General features: G+C 38.9%; 2 protein-coding genes across 21 annotated transcripts in view; one reads left to right on the top strand and one right to left on the bottom strand.

Annotated features, from left to right (window-relative positions):
- SDCCAG8 (SHH signaling and ciliogenesis regulator SDCCAG8) overlaps positions 1-3728 on the top strand; it is a 149954-nt gene extending 146226 nt beyond the window's left edge. For all 10 annotated transcript variants that reach the window (XR_005596239.1, XR_005596242.1, XR_005596241.1 and 7 more), the window contains one exon: positions 3367-3728. Coding sequence is in view for 1 of the 10 variants with exons in the window: in XM_039530502.1 (XP_039386436.1) it covers positions 3367-3387 (21 nt within the window). In the remaining 9 variants the exon portion in view is untranslated. The remainder of the gene's footprint in view (positions 1-3366) is intronic.
- Positions 3729-6547: 2819 nt separating this feature from the next.
- AKT3 (AKT serine/threonine kinase 3) overlaps positions 6548-27427 on the bottom strand; it is a 285284-nt gene continuing 264404 nt past the window's right edge. For 10 of the 11 annotated variants that reach the window (XM_039530509.1, XM_039530513.1, XM_039530510.1 and 7 more), the window contains 3 exons: positions 24696-24755; positions 15797-15899; positions 6548-8772 (listed from right to left, as the gene is read on the bottom strand). In XM_039530509.1, the coding sequence (XP_039386443.1) occupies positions 8687-8772; positions 15797-15899; positions 24696-24755 (249 nt within the window). In that variant the 3' untranslated portion in view covers positions 6548-8686. The remainder of the gene's footprint in view (positions 8773-15796; positions 15900-24695; positions 24756-27427) is intronic. The other variant, XM_039530512.1, reaches the window with a different exon arrangement.

Here is a 27427-nt window from a genome sequence, read left to right as displayed (position 1 = left end):
GCTAAATATTCGTATGCCCCTTCTATGCTTTGGCCACTATTCCAGAGGACATGTTTCCATGCTGAAGACGCTTTTTTTTTTAATGTGTTAATTAAATTTGTGACTGAACTCCTTGGGGGAGAATGGTATGTCTCCTGCTCTGTTTTACCTGCATTCTGCCATATATTTCATGTTATAGCAGTCTCGGATGATGACCCAGCACATGTTGTCCATTTTAAGAACACTTTCACTGCAGATTTCACAAAACGCTAAAAAGGTAACTACAGCATTCGATTTAAGGTGCCACAAGTACTCCTGTTCTTTTTGCGGATACAGACTAACATGGCTGCTACTCTGAAACTTGTCATTCGTTTTGAGACTCTGAAGTGCCTTCCAAATTGGAGAGGGATGAGCTGTGGTGCATGTTTTCAGAAGTCTTAAAAGAGCAACACTGTGATGTGGAAACTACAGAACCCAAACCACCAAAAATGAAAATCCAACCTCCTCCTGGTGTCAGATGACGAAAATGAACATGCATCGGTCCGCAGTGCTTTGGATCGTTATCATGCAGAATCTGTCATCAGCATGGACACGTCTTCTGGAATGGTGGTTGAAGCATCAAGGGATATATGAATCTTTAGTGCATCTGTCATGTAACTATCTTGCAATGCCGGCTACAACAGTGCTATGAGAACACCTGTCCTCACTTTCAGGTAGCATTATCTTCTGCAAACTTATACAAACCTGTTTGTCTGAGTGATTGGCTGAACAAGAATAGGACTAATTGGCCTTGTAGGCTTTAAAGTTTTACATTTTTATTTTTGAATGCAGGTTTTATGGTACATAATTCTACAGTTGTAAGTTAGACTTTCACGAAAAAGAGATTGCACTACAGTACTTGTATTAGGTGAACTGAAAAATACTATTTAGTTTTTACAGTGCAAGTATTGGTAATAAAGTGAGCACTCTACACTTCTTATTCTGTGTTGTAACAAATATATTTTTGGATGTTTTCTACATTTTCAAGTATTTAAATAAATGGTATTCTATTATTGTTTAACAGTGCAATTAATCATGCTGTTAATTTTTTTAATCGCTCGTCAAATGACATGTAAACTAGGGCTGTCAACATGTAAATCATCTCACTCTTGGACAGCTTGGTCACACTGGTACCAATAATGCCAAACTACCCCTATTCCCAAGTATACACTACTTCTTGTGCTGCAAATTCAATCCAGCTTTTTAAAATGGCTAGTTACATTTTAATCCAGTTACACAAGTGGGAAAAACAAAAACTGAGTATTACATTCAGCATCTGTATTTGCCTTAACAGACAAGTTACTTCCATCACACTCTAACCCTATGTTAATATGTCCCTTATTCTTAGCATTCAAGGGCCACAAAAGTGTCTAATGAAAAAGATGCTGCCTGGCCTACAGTGTTCTGAAAATCTTTTCCACAGAAATATTTTTACATTTGCTGGACAAGTTCTTGGTATTTTACTGATTTAACAAAAAGGCCAGTCCTGCTAGTTGTTCAGCTACCACAAGGAATGGGACTTGAGGGCTCTTAGCACCTTCTACAACGTGTTAAGCACCTGATTGGTACTATCACAAGTTAAGAGGTTTTAAATGCTGGAGAAAGTGGTCAGTGTGAACTACACACTTTACAAGTAATATTAGCTGTTCCCTTATGACTGAGGGTGGCACCATGTTAGTTTATTATAGCAACTTGCTCACAATGTTGTAATAAAGGTTCTGGAAGTTTTAAGTTACAAATATTTTCAAAATATTTGTTTCTCCCACAGCCCAGCAGAGAATTTTAACTCATCAATCCCCTCTCTCTGATAGAGGTTGAATTTAATTAGCCATGGGCCTTCTGATTTCCCTTTCTATTACTTCCTGTCATGAAACTCAAAGCATGTTCTTTGCAATTGTCTCACATAGCTGCAAATGGGTTAAATATTGTCAATTGCTTGGTACAACACTCACTGTCTAAGATGTTCTCAGGCCATGCTCTTCATTGACAGAGTTAAGGCCAGAAGGGACCATTATAGTCATCTGGTCTGGTATGACACAGCCACTAATTCCTGCATGAAGTCCTTAACTTCTGTTTGAACTATAGCATATCTTTTACAAATAAACTGCTTCAAAACAAGGAGCCCAAAATTAGGGTCGAAAGGCCCTCTTTACAAACCTACATAGGTGGCCGGATTTCTAAAAGTGCTGAGTACTTTTAAAAGGCCACTGAAGTAGGTACCTAATCATGGCATTTAAGCTCCCAGTTTTGAAAATCTGGCTGCTGCTCTGAACTCCTGTTGCTCCCAAATCAGGAGCACCAGCAATAATGTCCATACCCAACTATCAGAGAGAATCTGTTTGGCTCCCGCCCTCGTTATGCTATATAAAGGTTGAATAACATACACAGTATAAAAAACAGTTGGATTGCTATAGACCCGTCTGACATTGTTCCTTAGGTTAGTTCCGGGCACTGTATTGAGGGGCACATACTATTCTCTCCCCTCAACTGCCTTAATAGACTGCTTGTTTACCAGATTATTGGCTTCCCTAAATCGGCCACATCTTCTTAAATAGCAGAATTCTCCTTGCTTAATCCAGTGCCCTCTGAATTCTAGGAGCAACTCAAGTCCTAATTACCTTATAAATTTCAATAAAAGCTTCAGTCATCTAAAGATAGAATAGCTGTAAGAACATTAGAAATTTAAGTGGCCTTTTTCACAATTTACATGAAACATCTTTGATCAATATGTAATCTAATTCAGAGTTTCATTCTAGATGGGTATCCCAGCTCAAATACTGTTCATTGGACCACCATTAACTAAGTACTGAAATGCAAGTGTTTACATACACACAATAGCTAGGAAGAGCTGAAAAGTTGCAAATTAGTCTTCCCACCAGAGGTTTCTTAACAGAACAGAAGCAGCTTCCTGTTTTGAGACAGCAGCCCACACTATCTACAGTCTGAACAATTCACAGTAAATAGTCTCTGGCACAAACCTGCCTCCTCTTTCCTGGAAAGGAGAAGGGGCAGTACCTTAGACGTGCCCTAAAGCAAGAGCTCTTACTTACTGCTAAACATGAACAATGTCTAGACCTCATGGAGATCTTGTTTTTCAGGAATCAGATGGCTCTGTTCTTACTACCTGTAAGATTTTTGATCTTGGAAAAAGCCAAGGACAGCAGGTCCACAGGAAGTATAACTTTGAAACAGCATTTGTTTACATAGTATTACCACATTCGTAACCACTGACGAATTACTTTTCTGAGAACTTAACCACAGGAAGAAGAGAGACAAACAAATTAGAAATTCAAGTAACTCTATGAACACAAGCTATTTATAAACCCGTTTTTTATTTTTATCTTTCAGTTACCCTGTGTACCAGTCTGAATGCTGACTTGGTTGAAGCTGACCCAAAGCAATGTTTCAAGTGAAAGAAAACTTTTGCTGGTTAAGTTCAGATGATTTACTTTAGCTGTTTCACACATTAAATCATTACAACTTTTTGAATGCAAACGCAAACCTTTCCAAAGTTTGAAATAAGACTTCCAGCATGTGAGTTTTCCCAAGTGCTTCAGCGCAGGATCAAGTTAAAACAGCAGGTGCACAGGATGGATTTAACATTTATTTTGTGTAATTTTTAAGAAAATATTTTAAATGTATTTTGTAACTTATTCTATCATATGTGTCTTGTTACATATGTAAATACCAATAAATTTACCTGGATTTTTTTCTGTGTGTCTCATTTTGAATTTAAGGGGAAGCTGTGCAGTTATCTTTTGGCATATAAAACCTTATTACTAGGGGCGACCAGCATATATAAGGGGAAGGCATAGAGAATTTCCAAGATATATAGCTAACTGGAAACTTTTTCCTTTAAACAGCCTTGTACAAGATTCCTTCAATTAAGTTGTAGTCTAATGCTAAGTGTTTTATAATATGAAGTAATTTGCATGAGCTCTTGGTTAGCATTCAAATCAAATTTTTTAAAAATTAGCTTTCACAGACCAGATACATTCTTTCCTAGGTGATTAAACCACTAACATACCTTAATAAATATGTACTTACAGAACAAACACTTGCATGGAGCATCTCTCTAAAGATGAAATTCACATTGCCTGCATAAAGCTGGAACAACTATCTATATTCAAGTGAACTGCAGAAGGTAAGGTAGGTGAAATTCGCCTCAACCCATGTGGTGGTAGCATCCTGTATGACTCTGATCACATCTTGAAACTTCTTTAAAGTACACTCTGTAGTGATCTATGCTTCCGTAAAGAGAACGGCCTGTGTAATCATTAGGTGACCAAAGTAATCCAAGCTAATTCAAAGCCATTAGAACAACATACATGTTCTTATTTAAATACAACTACTAAAACCATTGCTACATTTAGCTCAGTCATAAGAAGCTTGGTGCTTTTTGCAGGAGTAGATGTTGACTTTAAGTGACAGAAATTGGATTTGAAAGATGTCAAATTAAAGGTTGTATATTTATCAGTCAGACTGTACAGCAAGGTAATGGGCCATCCGATTATTCCATGCATGATAAAAAAAGGAAATCATGATGTACATATTTTATAAAAATAAACTAGGTGGGGGGGCCTTTCAGATTTCAAAACTGGATGATCTTCCTGAAATTAAAAAAAGTACTAGATGTCATGATCAATAATGTTTAAACTAACTCTCACACTTGAGATATCATCTGATTTGCAATACTATGAAAAACTAAAACAAGCAGATTTTCACCACCTTATATGGCACAAGCTAAGAATTTTATCCTACATATATTTAATATCCAATATAAAAAATACTTCATTTGCAGCAAACTTCAACATATGTATTTACAAAACTTCAGAACAAAAGCAGCATTAATAAACACAGAAGTAGCAGATTGACATAGTGCTTTATTTAAGCTGTCTGTACGAAGGAAAATAATGTGCATCCCTATCATATACGTGTAAAAATACTAAGGATGTACAGCGTACAAAAACAGTTTCTTGTAGTTATTTCACATCCTTGTGGGTCATATATTTAAGGAAATAAACAGTTTAAGTATGACCAACAGTAATACGGTTTCTTGGGTTCATAGTTGTCTGCTTAATATCCTTAACCACATGACTAGATCTTGCATGTATCTAATGAAAGCACTAGCAAGATCAAGAAATGTCAAACTCTAAAGCTACAGGGAGGTAATTCAATTACCAATTTAGAGGTTTTTTTATTTAAATAAATACTTTACATTTCATGCTTGCCTGTAATGCACTACCAGGAGCAAGATAAGGAAATTCTACTGTAGACAGTACAAACAGTAGCAGCAAAGTGTGTACATTGAGGTGTAACATATAGACCCTGCAGTTAGTAAGGAAGGACCTTACTTTTGTACTCTAGGAGAAGCACGTGGCCCCTGCAAGAACAGTCAGCTTTAAGAAGCCACAAATAAAGACGACATGACATGTCAAAAGAAAAATGTAAAACAATACTGGAATAAATGTTCCTTTAGCAACAGGAATGTATTGGATTAGTGTGGAAAGCAAAGCTGTGTGCAAAACTGCCAAAATCCAAACAGAAATGACATTTCCTCAAAGATGGCTGCAGTATAAGAGGGCATACTGTATGTCATGGAAGTCAGTACAAGCTGGAGTCAAAGTCTGAAATGTACTATGACTGGAAGGCTCAAGGTACCAGCTACCGACTGCTGTCCAAATCCAAACTACAACTGAGGACAAGCAGAAGAGAGAGATGCTTCAGCCATCTCTCTCAGCACAGCTTTGAGATTTCTCTTTTGTCTGTTTCGAATGCTGGTAGCAGAAGTCAGGAATTCCTAAACTCCAGGCAGCATTCAGTTAGTATTAACTGTGTCTGTAATAAACTTGATAAACAGTAATTGTTGAGACAGGTTATGCAATTCAGAGTGAAGTCTTAAAATTGTCAAATAATTCACTAATTGATATTTACTGCAAACTAAATTCCAACTACATAAGCAATAATGATCTAGCCACAGGGCCTGCCCTACACATGAGGAAACAACAGCCCTGGCTTCTCATTAACTTCAAGAAATGCACAAGGTATTTATTGCTAACACAACTGAAAATTAGAATGGAGGCATATACTGGAGATATTTAATCAACACAGTTTGTTTGCATCTATGAGGCATTTCTAGAGAACTATTCAATGCTCTATTTACTAATTAGTTCATTTAAATCATCACTATTTCAGTGTCAAAATTTTTAGAAAAAGGTGCAGAATGTGATGATGTATTAATTGTGCACCTTTCCCTCTGAAGTGCCATTCTCTAAAGATGAGTAGTGTTACAAGGTGATAGGATGAGATCATATGTGGTTAGTGCAGGGGTTGGCAACCTTTCAGCAGTACTATGCCGAGTCTTCATTTATTCACTCTGATTTAAGGTTTTGCATGCCGGTAATACATTTTTAATGTTTTTAGAAGGGCTCTTTCTAGAAGTCTGTAATATATAACTAAACTATTGTATGTAAAGTAAATAAGGTTTTTAAAATGTTTAAGAAGCTTCATTTAAAATTAAATTAAAATGCTGAGCTCCCCAGACCGGTGGCCAGGACCCAGGCAGTGAGAGTGCCACTGAAAATCAGCTCATGTGCCGCCTTTGGCACTTGTGCCATAGGTTGCCTACCCCTGGGTTAGTGCATACACAAAAAGATACACCTCTTATCTGTTGATTATTAAAGGTAAAACTTTGCTTAGGTAGAAACATGAAAAATTATCTGAATGAGTCTGTCTTAGCTGCCCTGCTAAAATGCCCATCTACCCCTTGACCACCTCAGCACATCCACTGCCAGCAGTGATCTTCATGCTAAGATATCTAAACTTTAAACAGCAAGAGGATAAGGCATCTGCATATGAACATTTCTTCTTTCAAAAGTCATTTACCAAGTGATACAATTCTATCAATAATACTCTGTGACATCACATTCTACATGGGAGCTAACAAGGTACTTCAATAATAATCCCAGGGTTTTCTGATGTCATTAGCAAGGGCACATACTCACCCTTACTGCACTTCCTGGCAACTTTGGAATATCCCAACTCCTAGCACCAAAAGGTTTATTATTAAAATGATACTTAATGAAGACCGAAGCTAAGGTTTGTGCACACATCCTGCTAAATACAGATCTTCAGAAATGAAAAGACAACATTTTCCTTTCAGTGTGGTGTTTACCATGATGGTTTAAATTCAGTCAGTCAGTTATCATACTCATACTGCACATGCTGGGTTTCATTACCTACTTGGTTCAGGGCAAATGTTCCCATCAATCTACTGTTTACAGAATTATAATAAAGTGCTTTTCTTGCAATCATTGTGGTCTCAATTGTTTGTATTTTCTCCATATAAAACCAAAAATTTCTGTTGTGCTGCCAGGATTTTATATTACTTTAGTGGAGCACAGACAAGCATTTTTGACCTCTTGGCACATAGAGTTGGAATGTCCTCATCTACAGCACCGAAGAATTATATGACAGTATTTCATCCACAAAAGCCCAATTTAAGTAATATGTACAATTTCAGAGCCTTGTTAAAATTTCCACATGGGAGAAAAAGTGCGTTATTCTCTTCAGCTTGTACAGTCCTTCCATATATTACAAAATAAACTGCTATAAGCCTGTTCTAAGATGTAGCAGCATTTGCAAACATGACACATACAATCCTTATCACTAAAAATAAATACTACCGCGGTATAAAAAAAAATATATATATTCAGAGTTAAACACCTGGAGAAAAGCTAATTCACAAACTCAAAATAAAAACAAATATGGCAAACACCTGTTTACCTTGGTGCACAAATTTTGGTGAAAAGCAATACCATTATGCCTGTCTACATTCTTCAGCCATCTGAGGTGATGTATATCAAGAAAGACAGAGAAAAGCATGAGAAAGATGTTATCTGGTGCAAATTATAAGACCTTTAAACAACTTCAAATGCTGCTTTTATGCCTTCGTTTCTTGCATGTAGAATGTTCAATTCTCCATGATTGCACATGAATCTGGAAGTCTAAGTGGCAGGCTGGGTGAGCCCAGCCCTTCTGCTTCTTCTGTAGCATCCAACAGTAATTAAAAAATAATATATATATATTTATATATATATATGAACAGTTACAAGTTCTTCTCTCAAATGTTTCCCAAACGCATTCCAGCCAGATGTTAATGACATAGACCTGCTTCAAGTAATGATATGCCTAACAAAAACCTTGCATATTTACATCACCACCCCCTATCTTTCCTTGTTCTGACCAGCACAAACAGCTGAAAGAAAACATTATAAACTCGTCTTTTTAGACTAATTACAATTCTGATTTGTCTTCTAGAAGAAATGAGAAAATGCATTGGGAACCAACATGTTTCTTTTAGCCCCCACTGTATACAATGGAGGATGTAAGTCGTCTGACTTCAAAAGATTTCAAAATTACTTCTTGACGTTGCTATTATACTGAGACAGTGGGAGCAGCAACGGGAGGAGACCTCAGACTGATACAAAATTTCATGCAAAAAACAAAAAGGCCTGTTGGAGAGGGAGGGAACTTTTCAATTTTGAATGACCTCTGAAAGTGCCCTGCAATCTTCATGGCTAGTACTGGTGGTGATGTTCAGGAATCGTTTTCAGTGATAAACCTAAGATGACAGTGAAGCAGAACAAAACAAAACAAAACAAAAAAATTATTCTCGTCCACTTGCAGAGTAGGAAAACTGGGGGAAATGTGGTCGCCTCTCATTGTCCATGCAGTCCATACCATCTTCATCATCTGTGGGAGGGGAAAAGCGTCATGTTTTAATTTATTCACCACTAAATTATTTTATTTTCTAAGTGTCTGTTAAATAACGTTATTTCAATGACTGTTGTATAAGATGGGTCTAATTTGAGTAATAGATAAAAATTATGCAGTTTACATAGGCTTGTGCACACACAGTAGAAATGGCAGTGGTTTTGAGGGGGACTTTTCTGATGTAAGTATATATTTATAGTTTTTTTTATATATGTATGTATTACTTCAGAATAGCACCTGATAATTCCAAGCACCTTTGCAACTGTCTACAACAACCAACATGTGCCAGTTACAGACCAGTCAATATGGGCGATGGAAAGATGGGGAAGAAAACTCTCTGCTGTCTTAAGGAGAAAACTGCTCTATTGGCTTAGGGAGCAAACTATTTCTCAAATTGATTGGGGAACTATATTTTTACAGTGATCAAATTTAAAGTTTCTTCTATTTTGAAAGATTTGCTATAGTTAAAAAGGAGACTGCTGAGAGCATGTAATCTCAAAATGGAAAAAAAAAATTAAAAAGAGTGACCACTTCATGTAAGTTTCACATAGTATTTTTTTTTTAAATTGGAAAATAGTTACATTTAGCTTTACAACATTTCCTGGAATGCACACTAAATTCTTAGGTTTTTTTATGTATATAATTTATCTTTAGAGACTCCAATTTAAATTGTTCTCCTCAATTGACATACTTATGTCTTCATATATTTCAGGCAAAGAATCTAGAATTAATGCAACTTTGAGTAATCAAGTACTCAGAAGTGAATAAATATGGAGGTAATAATGAATACTTAATTCATTCTGCCCCATTGTGCTTATTGTTTCAAATATACTCTCCTTTTATATTTAAGTTTAAACTAGCACACTATATACTTTTTTTTATATCACCATACTTAACATAAGTTATAGGATATATTTAAAATAATAAATCTGATTTTTAAAATTTCAATGAGATCTACAAAATAGTTGAAGAACCATTTTTCTTCACACTTGGCCTTACAGTAACTCCTCATTTACTGCTGTAGTTATGTTCCTGAAAAATTCTACTTTAAGCAAACCCAATTTCCCCGTAAGAATTAATATAAATGAAGGTGGGGGAAGTTAGGTTCCAGGGAATTTTTTTTTGCCAGACAAAATACTGTTTTGTGTGTGTGCGCGCGCATACACACACACACACACACACACAGAGTACAAGTTTTAACAAACAATATTGTACACAGCAATGATGATTGTGAAGCTTGGTTGAGGTGGTGAAGTAAGAGGGTGGGATATTTCCCAGGGAATGCCTTACTGCTAAATGATGAACTAGAACTCAGTTGAGCCCTCAAGGGTTAACACATTGTTAATGTAGCCTCACACTGTACAAGGCAGCAGCAATGGAGGGCGGGGAGATAGCATGGCAGAGAAAGACAGAGACACACACAGAGTGTGAGTGTGTGTGAGAGAGAGACACGCACATTTCCCCTTTAAGTACGCTGACTCCACTCTAAGTACACTGCCTTTTTAAGTATATCAGCAAGTTGAGACAGCAGCTGCTTCCAGCAAGCTCCCTCCATCCTGAGCCCCAACCCCCGCTTTGTGGAGATAAGGTACAGGAGCGGAGAGAATGGGGAAGACCCTGACATTAGCACCCCTCTTTCCCCCCCCGCCCTCTGCACAGCAAGCAGGAGGCTGCACACAGCAGTGGGGGGAGGAACAGCTGAACTGCCAGTAATTGATAGCCTGGTGAGCAGCTGCCACACAAGGACCTTAGGGGAGCTAATAGGGGGGCTGCTGGCTCACCCTGGTTCCAAGCTCCCACCAGCTAGCTTCAAGGGCTGCTCTTTCTGCAAGCAGTGGACAAAGCAGGCAGCTGCCAAACAACATTATAAGGGAGCATTGCGCAACTTTAAATGAGCATGTTCCCTAATTGATCAGCAATGTAACACCAACATTAATCGGGACAAAGTACAGGCTCAGATTCTTTAGTTCAGGGCAGTCACTTCATGCAACACCAAGATGTAATCTATCTCTAAAGCAGATTTAACCAGCCAGGGGAGGATCACTCATAAGGACGACCACAACTAGGTCAGACTAAAGGTCCATCTAGACCAGTATCCTGTTTTCTGACAGTGGCCAATGCCAGGTGCCCCAGAGGGAATGAACAGAACAGGTAATCATCAAGTGATCCATCCCCTGTCTCCCATTCTGAGCTTCTGGCAAACAGAGGCTAGGGACATCATCCATGTCCATCTTGGCTAATAGCCATTGATGGACCTATCCTTCATGAACTTATCTAGTTCTTTTTTGAACCCTGTTAGTGTCTTGGCCTTCACAACATCCTCTGGCAAGGAGTTCCACAGGTTGACTGAACTGTGTGGAAAAAATGCTTCCTTTTGTTTGTTTTAAACCTGCTACCTATTCATTTCATTTGGTGACCCCTCATAACACAAGAACTAGGAGTAAATAACGCTTCCTTATTTACTTTATCCACACCAGTCATGGTTTTATAGACCTATCATATCTCTTCTTAATCGTCTCTTTTCCAAGCTGAAAAGTCCAACATTTTGTTTGCTTTTTTGACTGCTACTGCACATTGAGTGGATGTTTTCAAAGAACTATCCACAATGACTCCAAGATCTCTTTCTTGAGTGGGAACAGCTAATTTAGACCCTATCATTTTATATGTATAGTGGGGATTATGTTTTACAATGTGCATTACTTGAAATTCAATGTTGATAAATGCAATCTACCATTTTGTTGCCCAGTCACCCAGTTTTGAGAGATCCATTTCTAGCTCTTCGCAGTCTGTCTGAGACAATTATCTTGAGCAATTTTGTATCTACAAATTTTGCCACCTTACTGTTTACCCTTTTTCCAGATCATTTATGAATATATTGAATAGGACTGGGCCCAGTACAAACCCCTGGGAGACACCACGATTTACCTCTCTCCATTCTAAAAACTGACCATTTATTCCTACCCTTTGTTTCCTATCTTTTAACCAGTTACCAATCCATGAGACGACCTTCCCTGTTATCCTAGGGAAACTTGCTTAAGAGCCTTTGGTGAGGGACCTTGTCAAAGGCTTTCTGAAAATCTAAGTACACTATAGCCACTGGATCCCCCTTGTCCACATGCTTGTTGCCCTCAAAGAATTCTAGTAAATTGTGAGGCATGATTTCCCTTTACAAAAACCATGTTGACTCTTCCCCAACAAATTATGTTCATCTGTGTGTCTGACAATTTTGTTCTTTACTATAGTTTCAACCAGTTTGCCCGGTACTGAAGTCAGGCTTACCAGCCTGTAATTGCCGGGATCACCTCTGGAACCCTTTTTAAAAATTGGCATCACATTAGCTATCCTCCAGTCATTTGGTACAGAAGCTGATTTAAATGATAGGTTACAGACTACAGTTAGTAGTTCTGAAGGAACTCAATTGTGAAATTGCAGAACTCTTGGGTGACTACCATCTGGTCCTGGTGACTTATTACTATTTAATTTATCAATTTGTTCCAAAACTTCCTCTACCGACACCTCAATCTGGGACAGTTCCTCAGATGTGTCACCTAAAAAGAATGGCTCAGGTTTGGGAATCTCCCTCAGATCCTCAGCCATGATGATCGATGCAAAGAATTCATTTAGTTTCTCCGCAATGGTCTTATCGTCCTTAAGTGCTCCTTTAGCATCTCGATCGTCCCGTGGCCCCACTGCTTGTTTAGCAGCCTTCCTGCTTCTGATGTACTTAAAACATAATTTTGCTATTACTTTTTGAGTCTTTGGCTAGCTGTTCTTCATATTCTTTTTTTGCCGTCCTAATTATATATTTAAATTTCATTTGCCAGAGTTTATGCTCCTTGCTATTTTCCTCAGTCAGAATTAACTTCCACTTTTAAAAGGATGCCTTTTTGCCTTTCACTGCTTCTTTTACTTTATTGTTTAGCCACTGTGGCACTTTTTTGGTGCTCGTACCATGTTTTTTTAATTTAGATTATACATTTAAATTGAGCCTCTATTATGGTGTCTTTAAAAAGTTTCCATGCAGCTTGCAGGGATTTCACTTTTGGCGCTGTACCTTTTAATTTCTATTTAACTAACCTCCTCCTTTTTGTGTAGTTCCCCTTTCTGAAATTAAATGCTACAGTGTTGCACTGCTGAGGTGTTTTCCCTGCTACCGCGATGTTGAATTTAATTATGTTATGGTCACTATTACCAAGCAGTCCAGCTATATTCACCTCTTGGACTAGATCCTTTGCTCCACTTAGGACTAAATCAAGAATTGCCCCTCCCCTTGTGGGTTCCAGGACTAGCTGCTCCAAGAAGCAATCATTGAAGGTGTCAAGAAACTATCTCTGCATCCTATCCTGAGGTGATATGTACCTAGTCAATATGGGGGACAGTTGAAATCCCCCATTACTACTGAGTTTTTTATTTTAATAGCCTCGCTAATTTCCCTGAGCATTTCACAGTCACTATCACCATCCTGGTCAGGTGGTTGATAATATATCCTTACTGCTATATTCTTATGATTAGAGCATGGAATTACTATCCATAGATATTCTGTAGTACCTTTTGGTTCATTTAAGATTTTTACTTCATTTGATTGTACACTTTCCTTCACATATAGTACTACTCCCATCAGCATGGTCTATTCTGTCTTTCCAATATATTTTGTACCCTGGTATTACTGTGTCATAAAATCATAGACTATCAGGGTTGGAAGGGACCTCAGGAGGTCATCTAGTCCAATCCTCAGATGGATTTTTACCCCAGTTCCCTAAATGGCCCCCTCAAGGATTGAACTCACAACGCTGGGTTTAGCAGGCCAATGCTCAAACCACTGAGCTATCCCTCTCTGTCCATCCTAGTGATTATCCTCATTCCACCAAGTTTCTGTGATGCCTATTATATCAATATCCTCATTTAAAACGAAGCACTCTAGTTCACCCATCTTGTTATTTAGACTTCTAGCATTGGTATATAAACACTTTCAAAACTCCAAATAAGGACCATCTTAGAATCATAGAAAATTAGGATTGGAAGAGACCTCAGGAGGTCATCTAGTCCAACCCCCTGCTCAAAGCAGGACCAACTAAATCATCCCAGCCAGGGCTTTGTCAAGCCAGGCCTTAAAAACCTCTAAGGATGGAGATTCCACCACCTCCCTAGGTAACCCATTCCAGTGCTTCACCACCATCGTAGTGAAATAGTGTTTCCTAATATCCAACCTAGACCTCCCCCACTGAAACTTGAGACCATTGTTCCTTGTTCTTCTCATGGCCCAGATGTAATGTAGGAATGCTTACATCATACCCTCCAGCTCTGTTGACAATATAGCAGAGAAAAGGAAGTGAGACCATACAAAAGGGTGGTTGGTTCAGACACTTGAGTTACATGCTGAACCTGAGCTGCTTTTTGGGCCAGTAGGGCTACCGCAATTCAGCAAAAATGCTAGCAGTCTCTAGGCTCCTCTAACATCGTGCAGGAGAACTGGCAAAGTACCAGTAAGCTTTTAGTCACCTAACCACACTCCTGACCTGTGCTCTGTGCAGCTGAATTTCAATTTTTTAAAAAAATTTAAAAAATTCAATTGATTTCATCTGAGTGAAAGCTAAAGCAGTTTAAAATGCAGGGCTCTCTCAAACTATGTACTGTCTTCAAACTGGGATAATCTTAAACTTGGAACTGTCTCAAACTCTAGGCCATTTAACTTAAAACATTCATGAAATTGATGATCAGCCCAGAATTAAATTCAAAGCTGAAGCACTTCATAATGCCCAAACTTTCTTTACCACACCTGCTTTACCCTGACAAAATATAGTCCATTTCTCCTGAAGTGTAAAGTTCATAGCTTCAAAATACTCAGCCCATTTTCTCTAAACTGAACTAAATTTAAACAAAATATGATCAGTTTTTTAAAGTTATGCATATACAAAATTTCTCATTAAAATACATGGAGAAGATGGGGGGTTATTTTATTTTAAAAAAATATGCAGAACTCAAACAGCTTCTAAAAACCCCCACTTCTAGACTGGCACACCACGCCCAGAAAATCTGAGTCAAAAAGGAATGTGTTTGAGAAAGTTATAAGCCACCAAAACAAGGGGGCAAACTAAAGGAACTCAGCCTTAAGTATAGTGTGTGCTGCCTTCATATGCTATAATTATATACATACTTTTTTGTTAAGCAAAAGGTAATAAAAACCAATACCTTTTTAGACAGGAAATCTATCTAAAATATTGACCACTGGGGTTTGGAATATTGTTTCCCATGTGATAATAATAATAATAATAATAAAAAAAAGTCATTAAATACAAGTTAGAATGATCAGATATAGATTTATAGATGTGTAGATAAACAGGATAAATGCAATGTGTATGAAGAGTGAAACTCGCCCAAGTGCAGAGGGCCTGCACAAGGTGCAATGCACCACTTAAATTAAATTAATAATGGCATTAAGGGTTCTTGTGCATGGAGCCTGGCATGAGGCCTCTGCACTGGAGTGAATTTAATCTAAAACAAATCAATCAGGCTGTCTAGATAGGAGATATCTGTTCTCTGTGGCAACATGTGCTCTTTTCTGGCCTTGCTACAGAAAGGTATTTAAGTATGTGCCTACCATCTTTAAATATGTGAATTGTTTCATTGGAGTCAATGGGAGTATACATATATATGCTTGAAATCTAGCATGTGCTTAAGTACTTTGATGATTTGGGGCCTTTATTAGCAAACAAACGATGCTTAGAAATTGGCATTTGCTTCATTAAATAATCTATGGAATTGTGAGGTTGTTCAGAAATCTCATGGGCTAAAAATATGTAACCTTACTACGCTTACTGTAAGGAGTCTTGTGCCATACAGAACTACTCTTAGATGGTTCCACATTAAGTTCCACTAAAAGGGGTGAGAACACTTTCCCCATTAGAACGAGTAACCTATTTCATATCAGTCTTTGTAGTATATGTACATATTGATAATCTATCTTCTCAACTGTAGTTATACAGTGCTTTTCAGGCTTACTTACATTTTTCAGGTGGAGTAATTGTAATTGTCTGAGCTGTAAATTCTTCATCAAAATATCTGGTGTCTGTCTCAGATGTCACTTGAGGTTTAAAAGGAGGTACAAGCTGACGGGAACAAATAAACAAGAGGAGTCATGTTAATATACCTGAATTCAACCAAATTATTGTCAGGAGTAGACATTCCTGCCTTGAGTCCAGCCTTGAGTGCAGGGGACTGGACTATATGACCTGTTGAGGTCTCTTCCAGTCCTACATTTCTCTGATTCTATAAAGATCTCAGTGGTTAGACCAAAAGGAGGATCATGGATTGAATGACAGTTGAGTTCCTAACAGCTAGTATGACAGGCATGTCATTAGACTTGTGTGTGTCAGAGATGATAGTTTAGAAACTAGGTAAGATCAAGAGCACAAAACCAAAATGACTTTTCTTAGATAAATTGCACTTTAGAAAGATAATTAACTAGAAACTCTGAATGGGATGTTTAGGGCAGATAAAAATTAATGATATATATTTTTTAATTTAAGGTTGACTTTTTAAATTTAAATAGGTTGTTATAATTTAAAAATAAAACAGTATGTTAAGGTCTAAACTTACTATTATATATTAAAATCATTTAAATTAATTTTATAAAAAATTAAGCAGCACATTTGTTGCCAAGTTTTAAAGAAAGTAAAACCACTGAACTGATGGAAGTTACTACTAAGCACTAGAATTTGCTGAAGTGCCAAACCAGCTTTTGACAGTAGTATCCTCTTTTGCAGATGTAAAGAGAATATTTTCTTCATTTTAGTTTATTTACCGCGTTCAGTCCAACACTAATTCATTCAAAGTTTAGAAACTGACAGGGAACTAAAAAGGCAGGAAAGCTTGTTTTCCTTTTCTAATCTATGAATAAAAACTAGGTGTGAGAACGAGATCTACTAGTTCTAAAATCTTAAAAGACATGGCAAACAAAAACAATCATTACAGTTCACTAACTACAGATAATACTTCCTTTGTTTAATTAATCCTTTAGTTTTAAATGCAAAGCATGTTTTGTTAACTTTTTATAAACTTATCCATCTAGCACTAAAAGGTAGTTTTATGTAACTGATAAAAATTGTCTTAGGCATTTTAATTACCATCCAAATAGAGCTTGACACAAATCACAAGTAAAACATTAATCATCTAGTAAATAAGAAATGCATTATTCAGCATTTTCTAAAGTACGTACAAACATTAAGAATCTGAATAAGTATAAATTAAACTATATAACTGCTTAAATAAATGTGTACAGATATAGTATATCCTCCTAATTACCAAAAAAGACATTCCAGACTTAGTGTAAAGATTAGATTTAGTTGCAAATGAACATGTTTTAATGATTCCCAACCAATGAGAATCAACCTTTTTCTATAGGAACATAACTAAAAAGCACAAATGCAAAACAAGATTAAAATCAGTGATTAAAATCAAGCTTTCCTGGTTGCTGATTTCAATCATTTTGATTTAAATTAATCCACCCTGATGAGATTCTCATTCACTGAAAAACCAACATTAGAGCACTCATCTTACAAAGGTTTACACATGTGCTTACCTTATACTCTGAGTAGTTGCAATCAAGTCAATAGGACAACTCAAAGTATGCAAAGGTAAGCTTGTGTGCAAATCTTTGCAGGACAGGGCTAGTGTTTGTCATGAACTGTTTCTAAAAAATAATATGAACACGTACATTTTAAATGTCAAAAAGGTCAATTCATGTTTAGGTCAGCCTCGTGAACACAACATTTCTGGACTTTTTTCCCCACCATTTTCACAGTATTTTTTTAAGTGCAAAGATAAACTGTCATGGTTAAAAAAAACTGCTCCAGTTCACTGGTTTGTTAGTGCATGTGGACTACACACTGCCATGAAATTGGCCTGATCAATGGATGACAGAAAACATCAGAGGTCCATCAGGAATTGCAACAGAAGATAGGTCAGGGCAACACAAATGTGTAAGCTTCAGGAAGATCATCACCTTGGGGTGAAAAGTGCAAGAGTAGGATTTTCACATAGGGTGCAAAGTTTTCACTATATCTTTAAGCAAAACTTGGAGAAGCAAAATTGTAAACACACTCCCAGCTCTAAACTTGACTAAATGCTGAATAGCAGCAAAAATAGCAAATTTGTGTGAGAATTTCACAACACTGCTTGCCTTCAGTCAAGAAGATAATCCATTTCTAAGTGTTCATGATGCTTGCACATGTTTGGTCTATCACATATTAGAAAGTTGACCATGATAATAACCTTAGTCCCTTCAAATGAATTTAAGAGTCTTCTTAAAATCAATCTCCATTTCCATCCCACCCTTTACTACTAATATGCACACTCCTTACTAGATGATGCTGATTTCAGATCCATTTAATTTTTTGAGCCTATTCTAATCCAATTTCATCCACCCAATAAGTGCTTCAGAACAACATGTATATTGTACTTGCCTTCCACATTAAATGCATCAAGTCCCTTAACATGGCCTGTTCCAGACAATATTAAACTTTGGGTAACTTAGTTCCCAGTTTTGAACATACATTTTTGCTGTAGCTGCACTATGCTTAATAAGATGATTTTACAATCAAACAACTAAGTGAATGTCACTAGAGTGACTGGAATCTCTTTAAAAACTTCAGAAGCTGCTCATTGCTTACATGACAGTGTGATGGTGTAGTGAGGCGGCCTGGCTCCCGAGGGCCCCTGAGAGAGAGGAACCGGAACAGCCACCTCAGCGGGCGGAGCCACCGCCACCTGTTCCCGCCCCCCGGAAGTCAAGGGGCGGGACAGGAAGTATAAAAGCCTGGCCCCAGTACTCAGTTGGAGCCCGGCGGCCGGAGAGGACAGACGCTCCTGATCGGGCTCCTCCTGGACCGAGCCTCCCTCGAGCCAGGTATCCTGACGTGGACGGACCGAGCCCCCCTCGAGCCAGGTATCCTGACACGGACCGACCAAGCCTCCCTCGAGCCAGGTACCCCGAGGTGGACTGGCCGAGCCTGCCCCGAGCCCGGTACCCCGAGGAGCGGCCCGAGCGGCCCCCTGACCCGAGTCCGGAGGAGCAGCCCGACCTAGAGAGCCCTCAGCACGCCGAGGAGCCCATGGTGTGGGACCCCACTACCGAGCCCAGCGATGAGCAGGTACCCATGGAGGGGGAGATGGAGTGTAGCCCGGGGGTAGCCGACCCCTGTCCGGCTGAGGGCACCGACGTGCCCAGGTCAGTGTGTTGCGGCCAGGATCCCCACTGACTGTAGCGGATCCACGCCGCTGCTAGGGCCCCGGGCTGGGACACAGTGGAGTGGGTGGGCCTGTGTCCCCCCTGCCACCCCACTCACGGGTGGCAGACTCCCCCTCCTACCAGCGTTCAGGCAGAGAAGCCTGCACTTACCTGGGCTTCCTGAACTATTGCTGCGGTTCAGCCCCTGCAACAAGGGCCTGAGCTCTGAGACTATTATTACCGCTCAGCTCCTGCAACAAGGGCCTGAGCTCTGAGACTATTATTACCGCTCAGCTCCTGAGGCAAGGACCTGAGCTCTGAGACTAGTATTACTGCTCAGCTCCTGAGACAAGGACCTGAGCTCTGAGACTGTTGCTCAGCTCCTGCTACAAGGACCTGAGCCCTGAACTGTTGTTGTTGCTCAGCTCCTGCTACAAGGACCTGAGCCCTGATTGTGTTATTGTTGTAGCTCAACTCCTGATACAAGGACCTGAGCCCTGAACTATTATTGCTGCTCAGCCCCTGCTATAAGGATCTGAGCCTAGAACTGCTGTGTTGCTGCCCTGCCCTGACTGAGGGCCTGGGCTTGCTGTTTACTCTGTGTGCTCAGCCCTGCTGTAAGGATCTGAGCCCCTTGAACTATTGTTTGCTGCCCCACCCTGACTGAGGGCCTGGGCTTCCTGACTTTGGTATTGCTCAGCTCCTGCTGCAAGGACCTGAGCCCCTTGAACTATTGTTTGCTGCCCCGCCCTGACTGAGGGTCTGGGTTTCTCTCATTGACTCTGTGCCGCTCAGCCCTGACGGAGGGTCTGAGCTTAGAACTGTTATTTGCTGCCCCGCCCTGACTGAGGGCATGGGCTTTATTGACTGCTTGCCTTTTGTTCAGCCCCTGCCTGAGGGGCGGAACCCCATGACCTTCGGAGACTGATCACTGACTTAGGCCGTGTAGTGAGGCGGCCTGGCTCCCGGCCGCACCTGAGGGGGCCGAGCCCCCGCACCGGACGGTTACAGATGGTTTAAAGCAAAGGATTTTTGCACCTCTCTCAAGTGGTTAAAGATCATCCAAAATGCATTTCTTTTCTCTTTTTAAAGAGACACAAAAAACTGACTTCCCCAATCTTTAGCAGATTAGATAAACAAGTCTAGGCATAAATTGGTTTTAAGATGTATTTTTAAATAAGTCTATTTGTTTTAAATGGGTTCTTTCTCCATTTATCTGCAAAGTCTTGCATTCAGGTTCCAAGGTTTCAGAGTTTTCACTGCTACTGTGGAAGGCAACTACCACAACATAAAGGCAGCAGCTCCCTGTCCTGCTTTTGATATTAGTCTTACAAGCCACTTTTGAAGGAGAAACAGAGTCAACATTTACAAATAGATGCATTTTTAATTTGGAGCCTCAACCTATATTGTGTTAATGATCTGGGACCTGTATGCCATCTTTTAAATTTATTCAATTTCTAAAAGGCACCTCTGTTCAACTTAAAATATACGAAGTTCCACATAATGTTATTTAATGTATTCAGAGACATAGAATAGTATCTGTATATTCTCAACTCAAACTCAAATCTGAAGTTAGCAGTTTCAGTGTCTTATATCAGAGGCCAAATCCTGGTCCCACTGAAGCCAATCGATTTACACTCTGAGGCCAGGATTTACCTCTCTATCTCACCTTGACTTTGAAACATTATCACCAAAGAATTCACTTGTCAATTTACTCTACAACACACAGAACAAAACTACAATGTAACACTATAGCAAAAATATTGGCAAACTATTCTACAGTACAGATGTTGGAGGAAAAACTAAGCCTTCACACCTTAATCAATGGGGACTATATAATCCTAGCATATCTATACTGTGTAACCAGAATGATAATGTAACTATGTTCTAAGTAACTAGCCGTGTTGGGAACGTTTTTTGAACAGCATGCTGTCCCGATTAGACCTCTAACTGCCAACGCTTCACCTTTAGTTCTAAACACCTCTATACTCTTTTCTAGAAAGGAGGGAATTATTCAGACTGTGGTAAAATCCATGAATAGTGCATTGAAAAAAACCCCCACAAAACCAACCACACACACAAGTGAATTCCAACTGTCTTCATATCCAACTCTTGAAAATTCTATGCAGATGTTTTCATTCACCCAAGAATGTTTTAACTGACTGCTGTTAACCTGAAAGTTGTGCTAGTAAGAGGAAAATATCTTTAATACACTGTATAAACACCACAAAGACACAAAAGGATAACACAATGCCACACAAACATTTTTAGTAATTGGAACAGATTCTGCTGTAAGTTATATCTGTGTAATTCCATTAATCCTTTGACACAAATTTCTAATTGGATGGTCTGTTTCTTTAAGCATGTTTTCCTGATCTTGGTTACATACCTATAGCTATAATTTGACCAAAATTTTCACCCAAAATCTATGGGTGGCATTGATGAAGGTGCTTAGGAGTTGTAGCGCTGAGCATCACAGTGTCTAACTTTTACACGCCTAGAAAATCCAGGAACCATTCTGGGATCCACAAAGCCAAGTCAAACACCTCGGCTCCCTGCACAATGAATGGGGAAAGAGAGGTGCCAAAAAAACATGATTCACGAAAGCCAGCACACTAGGCAGGGAGCTGCCTAAAATAGCCAGTGGGAGTTTCCAACCAGAGGGGTGTATGCTAAGCCCTACCCCATCTCTCAGAGATAGGCGCCAATGTCCAGGCTGCAGAGTGGCATTTATCTCCAAAAAATAGGTACCTGCCTCCTGTAGTTAGAGGGAGTAGGCACGGAAAGTGTTTCTTATGGGAATGAGTTAAGCACCTAACTCACAAGGTGATGGCAGTGCCCATCCTATAACTTTTAGCCCAGTGGTTGGAACACTCACCTTGGAGGTTGAAGACCCAGATTCAATTCCCTCCTTTCTGCCAAAGAGGGAGAAACAATTTTTACAGAGGTCTCCCACCTCTCAGGAGGGTGCCCTAACCACTGGGCTGTCCCACTCTCTCTCTGGTCCAATGACTGTCTCACTGTGGATAAATACTTAGTCACGGGGCCAGAGAGAGAGTAGGAATGACTCTGTAGTCCAGTGGTTAAGGCCTGACTCCATGTCCAGTCCCCCTGTTCCAATCACTCTCATTATTTATCCACATTGGAACAGCTTCAAAAGGAGAGAGGCTGAGGGAGCCCCACCTCAGAATATCCCATAGCTCAGTGGTTAGAGCACCCTCCTAAGAGGCAAGGGACCCCTGTTCAAATTCTTTGTCCCCCTCTGGCAAAGAAGGGGGAATTGAACCTGGGTCTCCCACATCCCAGGTGAGTGCTCTAATCAGTGGGCTAAAAGTTATAAGGTGGGTACCACTACGAGTGGAACCTGAACTAATAGGTGTCCTTTGAGCATATGTACTGAACCAGACCCCTAGGTGTGCAACTGCCTGCAGCCTCTTATCATCTTTCTCCTGGTTTGTGAATCGCTCTGGGGCTTAGACAGGAGACAGGCATTCAGATGCCTAGAGTGAGGTAGCAGCACACATGCCCAGGAGCAGAAACAAAGGTACCTACAGTCTATGGCAGGTGTTTTGTGGATTGCAATGAAGCCAAACTGGGATTTAGGTGCCTATGTCTGGGGTTTAGGCACTGAAGTACTTTAGTGGATCCCACCCTATGTGACTAAAACATTCTTTCACCTACATATACTACTTAGAAAGGTGCTATGAAAATTATAATTTTACAAAAACGTGATTTTCATTTAACTTTATTTGATTGGAAAATATTATACCACAACAAAGGATTTTTAAATTAATATACTTAGTCATCTTATTATTACCTATTTAAAAGCTAAATACAGATCTAAACTTGGAGTCAGAAAGAGAATTTATCCCTCAAATATAAACTAATCTACATACAACTTAAAAGGAAGTTGTTCATTTTTTTAAACCACAATATGCACATCCCTTTATTTACAAAAACACAAACACATTTCCCAGCATTCTCCCCACCACCCCCCATTTAATTCTGCAACACAGCCAGTCTCAGACAGGAGGACAAACTAATAAGGACTTGCTGATACAAAAGTTCCCAAGCAATGTGCCCACCTATAAAATGGTCATAAGATTCCAGAACAAGTTGTACCTGTAAAACATTCCAGTTTTTTGGTCTTCTCAGGTTAAACTTTTCAACAATGCAGAGAGCAGGCCACCCATCATGGTTTGAAATCAAATGATCTGTTCTACCCGCAATTCAACAGCCATCACTATATTATCATTTTCCAAGAATCTGTTATGTTTTTCCACAAATTATATAAGCAACTTAGGTAGTACTAAATATACAGCAGACTGCACCCTATTTAGCAATCCCAGTACATATCTCCAGTAGAACAGAGTGCTCAACTCATGGGAAAAAATCATTCAAGATATGACCTTTATGAGGGGGATGTTATCCTGACCTCAGCTGGGGGTGGCAGAGATGACAACACAGGAACATTTCTTATCGCTAAATACTGTGGCCCTATAGTAATTGTTAGTGAGCAACAAAACAACAAAGAGGCAGGAAATGATCACAGAAAGTAATAAAAATAAAGAGCAATACACAACCCTTTAGTATATCAACCTACAGGTCCTTCTATAAAATTTGACTACATCAGCAAGTGATGTGGGTCTGAACCAAAGCCCACTGAAGTCAGTAGCTCAAATGAAATATTCTCATTGACTTCAATGGGATCTGAATCAGGCCCTATGCAGACTTCATCTGTCTAAATGAGTGATGGTTCTTAGAATACTTTGAAAAATTGCTTGTTGGTTACAAAAGCAGAGTGTTGCATGAATCTTACGGCGCAGAAAGGTAAGAACAATAATCAGATGTCTTAAATACTGTTAAATATCAATTTTAGAGATGTTTCACAATAGAAAGGGAGTAGTGTCATCTAATCCCATCTGAAGAAAAAAAACACTATTTTACATTAAGTAGTTAGGTGTGTCTCAGTAACATCCAGTGACTCAGTCTATGAAACTAAAAATTATGTCAATATTCCAGACAGTTGGGAAAATAAAACAAGAAAAACACACAAAACTCCAGGCTGTAACAGGAAGGGAAAAACTTGATATAAAATACTTTGTTGATGTTTTGGGATTAATTCTGATTACACGACCTTACGCATTGCCTTTCATGATCAAGATATTCCACAGCAATTTACAGTGCAATAGGAGATGCTCGTAATGCAGAGACTGTGTAGAAAAACATGGCAGCCCCATCACCTTATGTGTGTGTATATAATATCTATATATTCACACACATCAATACAAAAAAAGCTACGAAAAAGAGAAAATGGGACCTAAGACTGAGATATACAAATACATGTGACACACTACACAGGAGTGTCTCTCCATTCCTTTCATATTTTTTCCATTAGCAGTATCATTTATGTAATCATGACTACAAGTATAAATGCATTTATGCTTCAGTCATGATTGTATAAAATTATGCACCAGTCCTTTTGATCTATTCAGCCTATTCATGCACACACAACTGTGCCTCAATTATTTTTTCAAAACACCAAATCAACCTCCTGATCTGCCATCCCATGCACACCTCATAAAAATCTTCCCTGGACCATTGTAAATAAAATGTTGTGGCTATTTTCAAATCATATCACCCAATTTTAGAGGAAGAACCTCTACAAAAAATTTACCGGCTTCTGTAGAATTCTTGTCAAGAAATGAGGAACCGGCACATGGAGCTTCGGCACCACCTCCAGAAGAAAATGAGAGAAATGTAGTAAGAAATCCTTTCCTAACACCTTTCCCATAACGCGGAAACATAAAAAGTGATATAAATCATTTACATAAATCAAGACACAGAGGGATATTGTATTATGACTGCAAATTTATGGGATTAGAGGCATATACTTGAAACTGACTTTGTAAGTGATGTCACCAGTGCTCAAGTTGGACCAGGTCACACCACAAAGTCTCTGTACTTTTTGAGGCTGCCATCTTGTTCTTTAGAATCTACACTTTCATTTAAAAACAAAAAAGTAAGTCTCCAGTGCTTACAGATGTTAAGAAATCCTTAAACATATGAACCAAGAATAGCTGCTGCAGAGATGGCTATCTGAGTTTGTAGAAAGCCTGAAACAACAATTCCAGGAGATGTGAACTGCCCCATTCATCTCAAATGGGTTTTAGCTCAGAAGCTCAATCATGAGGACGTAAGTGTCCACACTGTTAACTATTACACTCCTGATTACAGCATTTAAGAAAGGACAATCATATTATGAAGATTTCCATAGTCTACAGTGAGTAACATTTCAATTTGGTGCCACAAATGGTGCTTGGGTGATCCCACCACATCTTGCTCCACCCTTCTGATCTGTGAAACCAAAAGTCTGGAGGGAAAGAGCTGAGCACAACAGGGGACCCAAGCCTACATCTGAACCAGCAGTTATGGTAGGAACTAAAAAGCCAGGTGGCCTTGTCCCATGGTTGCTGCTCCTCCCTCTGCTCCAGGCTCCCTCAGGCTCAGACAGACAACACAGCACCAGTTACACTGAGATGACATGTTTCAGCCCTTTCTTCATAACCTAGGAAGACTGGAAATACTTTTTTTAAATTGAAGTTTAGAGTGTGACTTCACCACGTGCCTCTGGCAGCCAATGTCCAAGGCATGTGTCTATTGTGCCTATGCCTTAACGCAATCCCAGATCATGTGTTCCTTTATCCCACATAGAGGGAATCACACCTGGAGAGCCCAAGAGAACCTGCAAGATCAAATTCTGAACATCTGCACAATCCCTTGTGAATGACATCTCCTTTTGGCATCCAAAGAAGGTGAAACTTGGGACAGTACCACCCCTTTTTTCCCCTCTCAGCTCAAGATCTGGATGCTACCCATCATTCATGAACAATAAGGGCAAATACAGTATCTCACTGTGTGCAATTATATAAAGAGATTTTATACCAGTCTGAGGCTTTTCATGCTTTCTAGATAATGTATCTCCACTGTACAAGTAGTTCAACATAGTAGAAAATATTCCATATAATCCAAAGGTTAATCAATCAAATGATAATCATTATGTCTTGGAAACTCCTGACCACCATTTTAGTTACTTACAAATGGCTGAACATATTACGGAGTAGATATACTGCACCAATGCTGAAACTACCAAACTAAAAAAATGAAGAAGCTGATTCTCACTTTGCCTCAAAGTTCACATAAAAAGGAATTTACCCTCAAACTGGCATGAACTGAACATCACATTAAGACCCTGATCATGTACTTATGTATGTGTTTATATCTAAGCATATCAGTAATTCCACTGAAATCAATAGGACTCTACAGATGCTTAAAGTTAAGCAAATACATACTGTTTGCAGGATCAGGGCCAAAACAATTTTCATTTCATACTGATGAAAAATATGGTAACACAACACTAATGGTTAAATATGTCATTTAACTGCGTAATTCCCAGTGAAGGGTGAATAGCCACACCTCTTAATTCTTTAACACTTCTCCTCAATGTATTATCCAACCGAAATAAATTATGGCCAAAATGTCAAACCTGGATGACTGAAATTTGGCTCCTAAATCCATATTCAGGCACCTAAATAAAGTTTAGCCTGAATATCCATGTATTTAGATGCCTACATTTAGGATCTACATGCAGATTTAGGAGTCAAACTTCAATAAACAGAGGGCAGAGCCTCAGCTGGTATAAACTGTCTTACTTCCAATGGAGTGAAGACAATTTATACCAGCTCAATTTATACACCAAATTTGAAAATGCTGACCAATATTCATAACATACTGTTGGGGGTTAAATCATGGCTACATGTCTCTACAGCTATATTGACAACTACAAATACACACAGAGATTTTTATTATCTCTATCATGGTTGTTCTGCAGACCTTCCATGAGCATCATATAAATATAATAAGAAACTGAACAATGAAAACCAATATCTGTGTTCATTCATTAGGGATGACCATTTATAACCTACTCATAATTACATTTTAGTATGACACTGTTTTTTCCCAATTCCTGACAACAAAATTACTGTACACTCTTGCTCTTTACAGATATGAATTATAACATGGGAAGTATAATTTTCACTTTGACCACAGTGTGTATGTTTTAAAAGTATATAATATAACACATAACTTTAAAATATACACACCATTACAACTCACTAGAAATATCATCATATGTTGTACCTTAAAACTACCATCTAGTTTACTGTACACAGAGTCTTAATACAAGTCAAAGGATGTGTCAATTTTAAGGTTCTTTCTAGTTATAAAAATCAAGTCTTGGAATGTTATTGTAATTTACATTGTAATGCCCAGAAATCACATGTTGGGCCATCCTATCAAACTTTACTGGAGATCTATATCATTGATCCTATAAAATGGCTACTTTGCAGC

Source organism: Mauremys reevesii, linkage group 3 (genome assembly GCF_016161935.1).
Source record: "Mauremys reevesii isolate NIE-2019 linkage group 3, ASM1616193v1, whole genome shotgun sequence".
Classification (NCBI taxonomy): Eukaryota; Metazoa; Chordata; order Testudines; family Geoemydidae; genus Mauremys; species Mauremys reevesii.
Note: the sequence above shows the minus strand (reverse complement) of the source record. Positions and strands in the feature narration are given on the sequence as shown.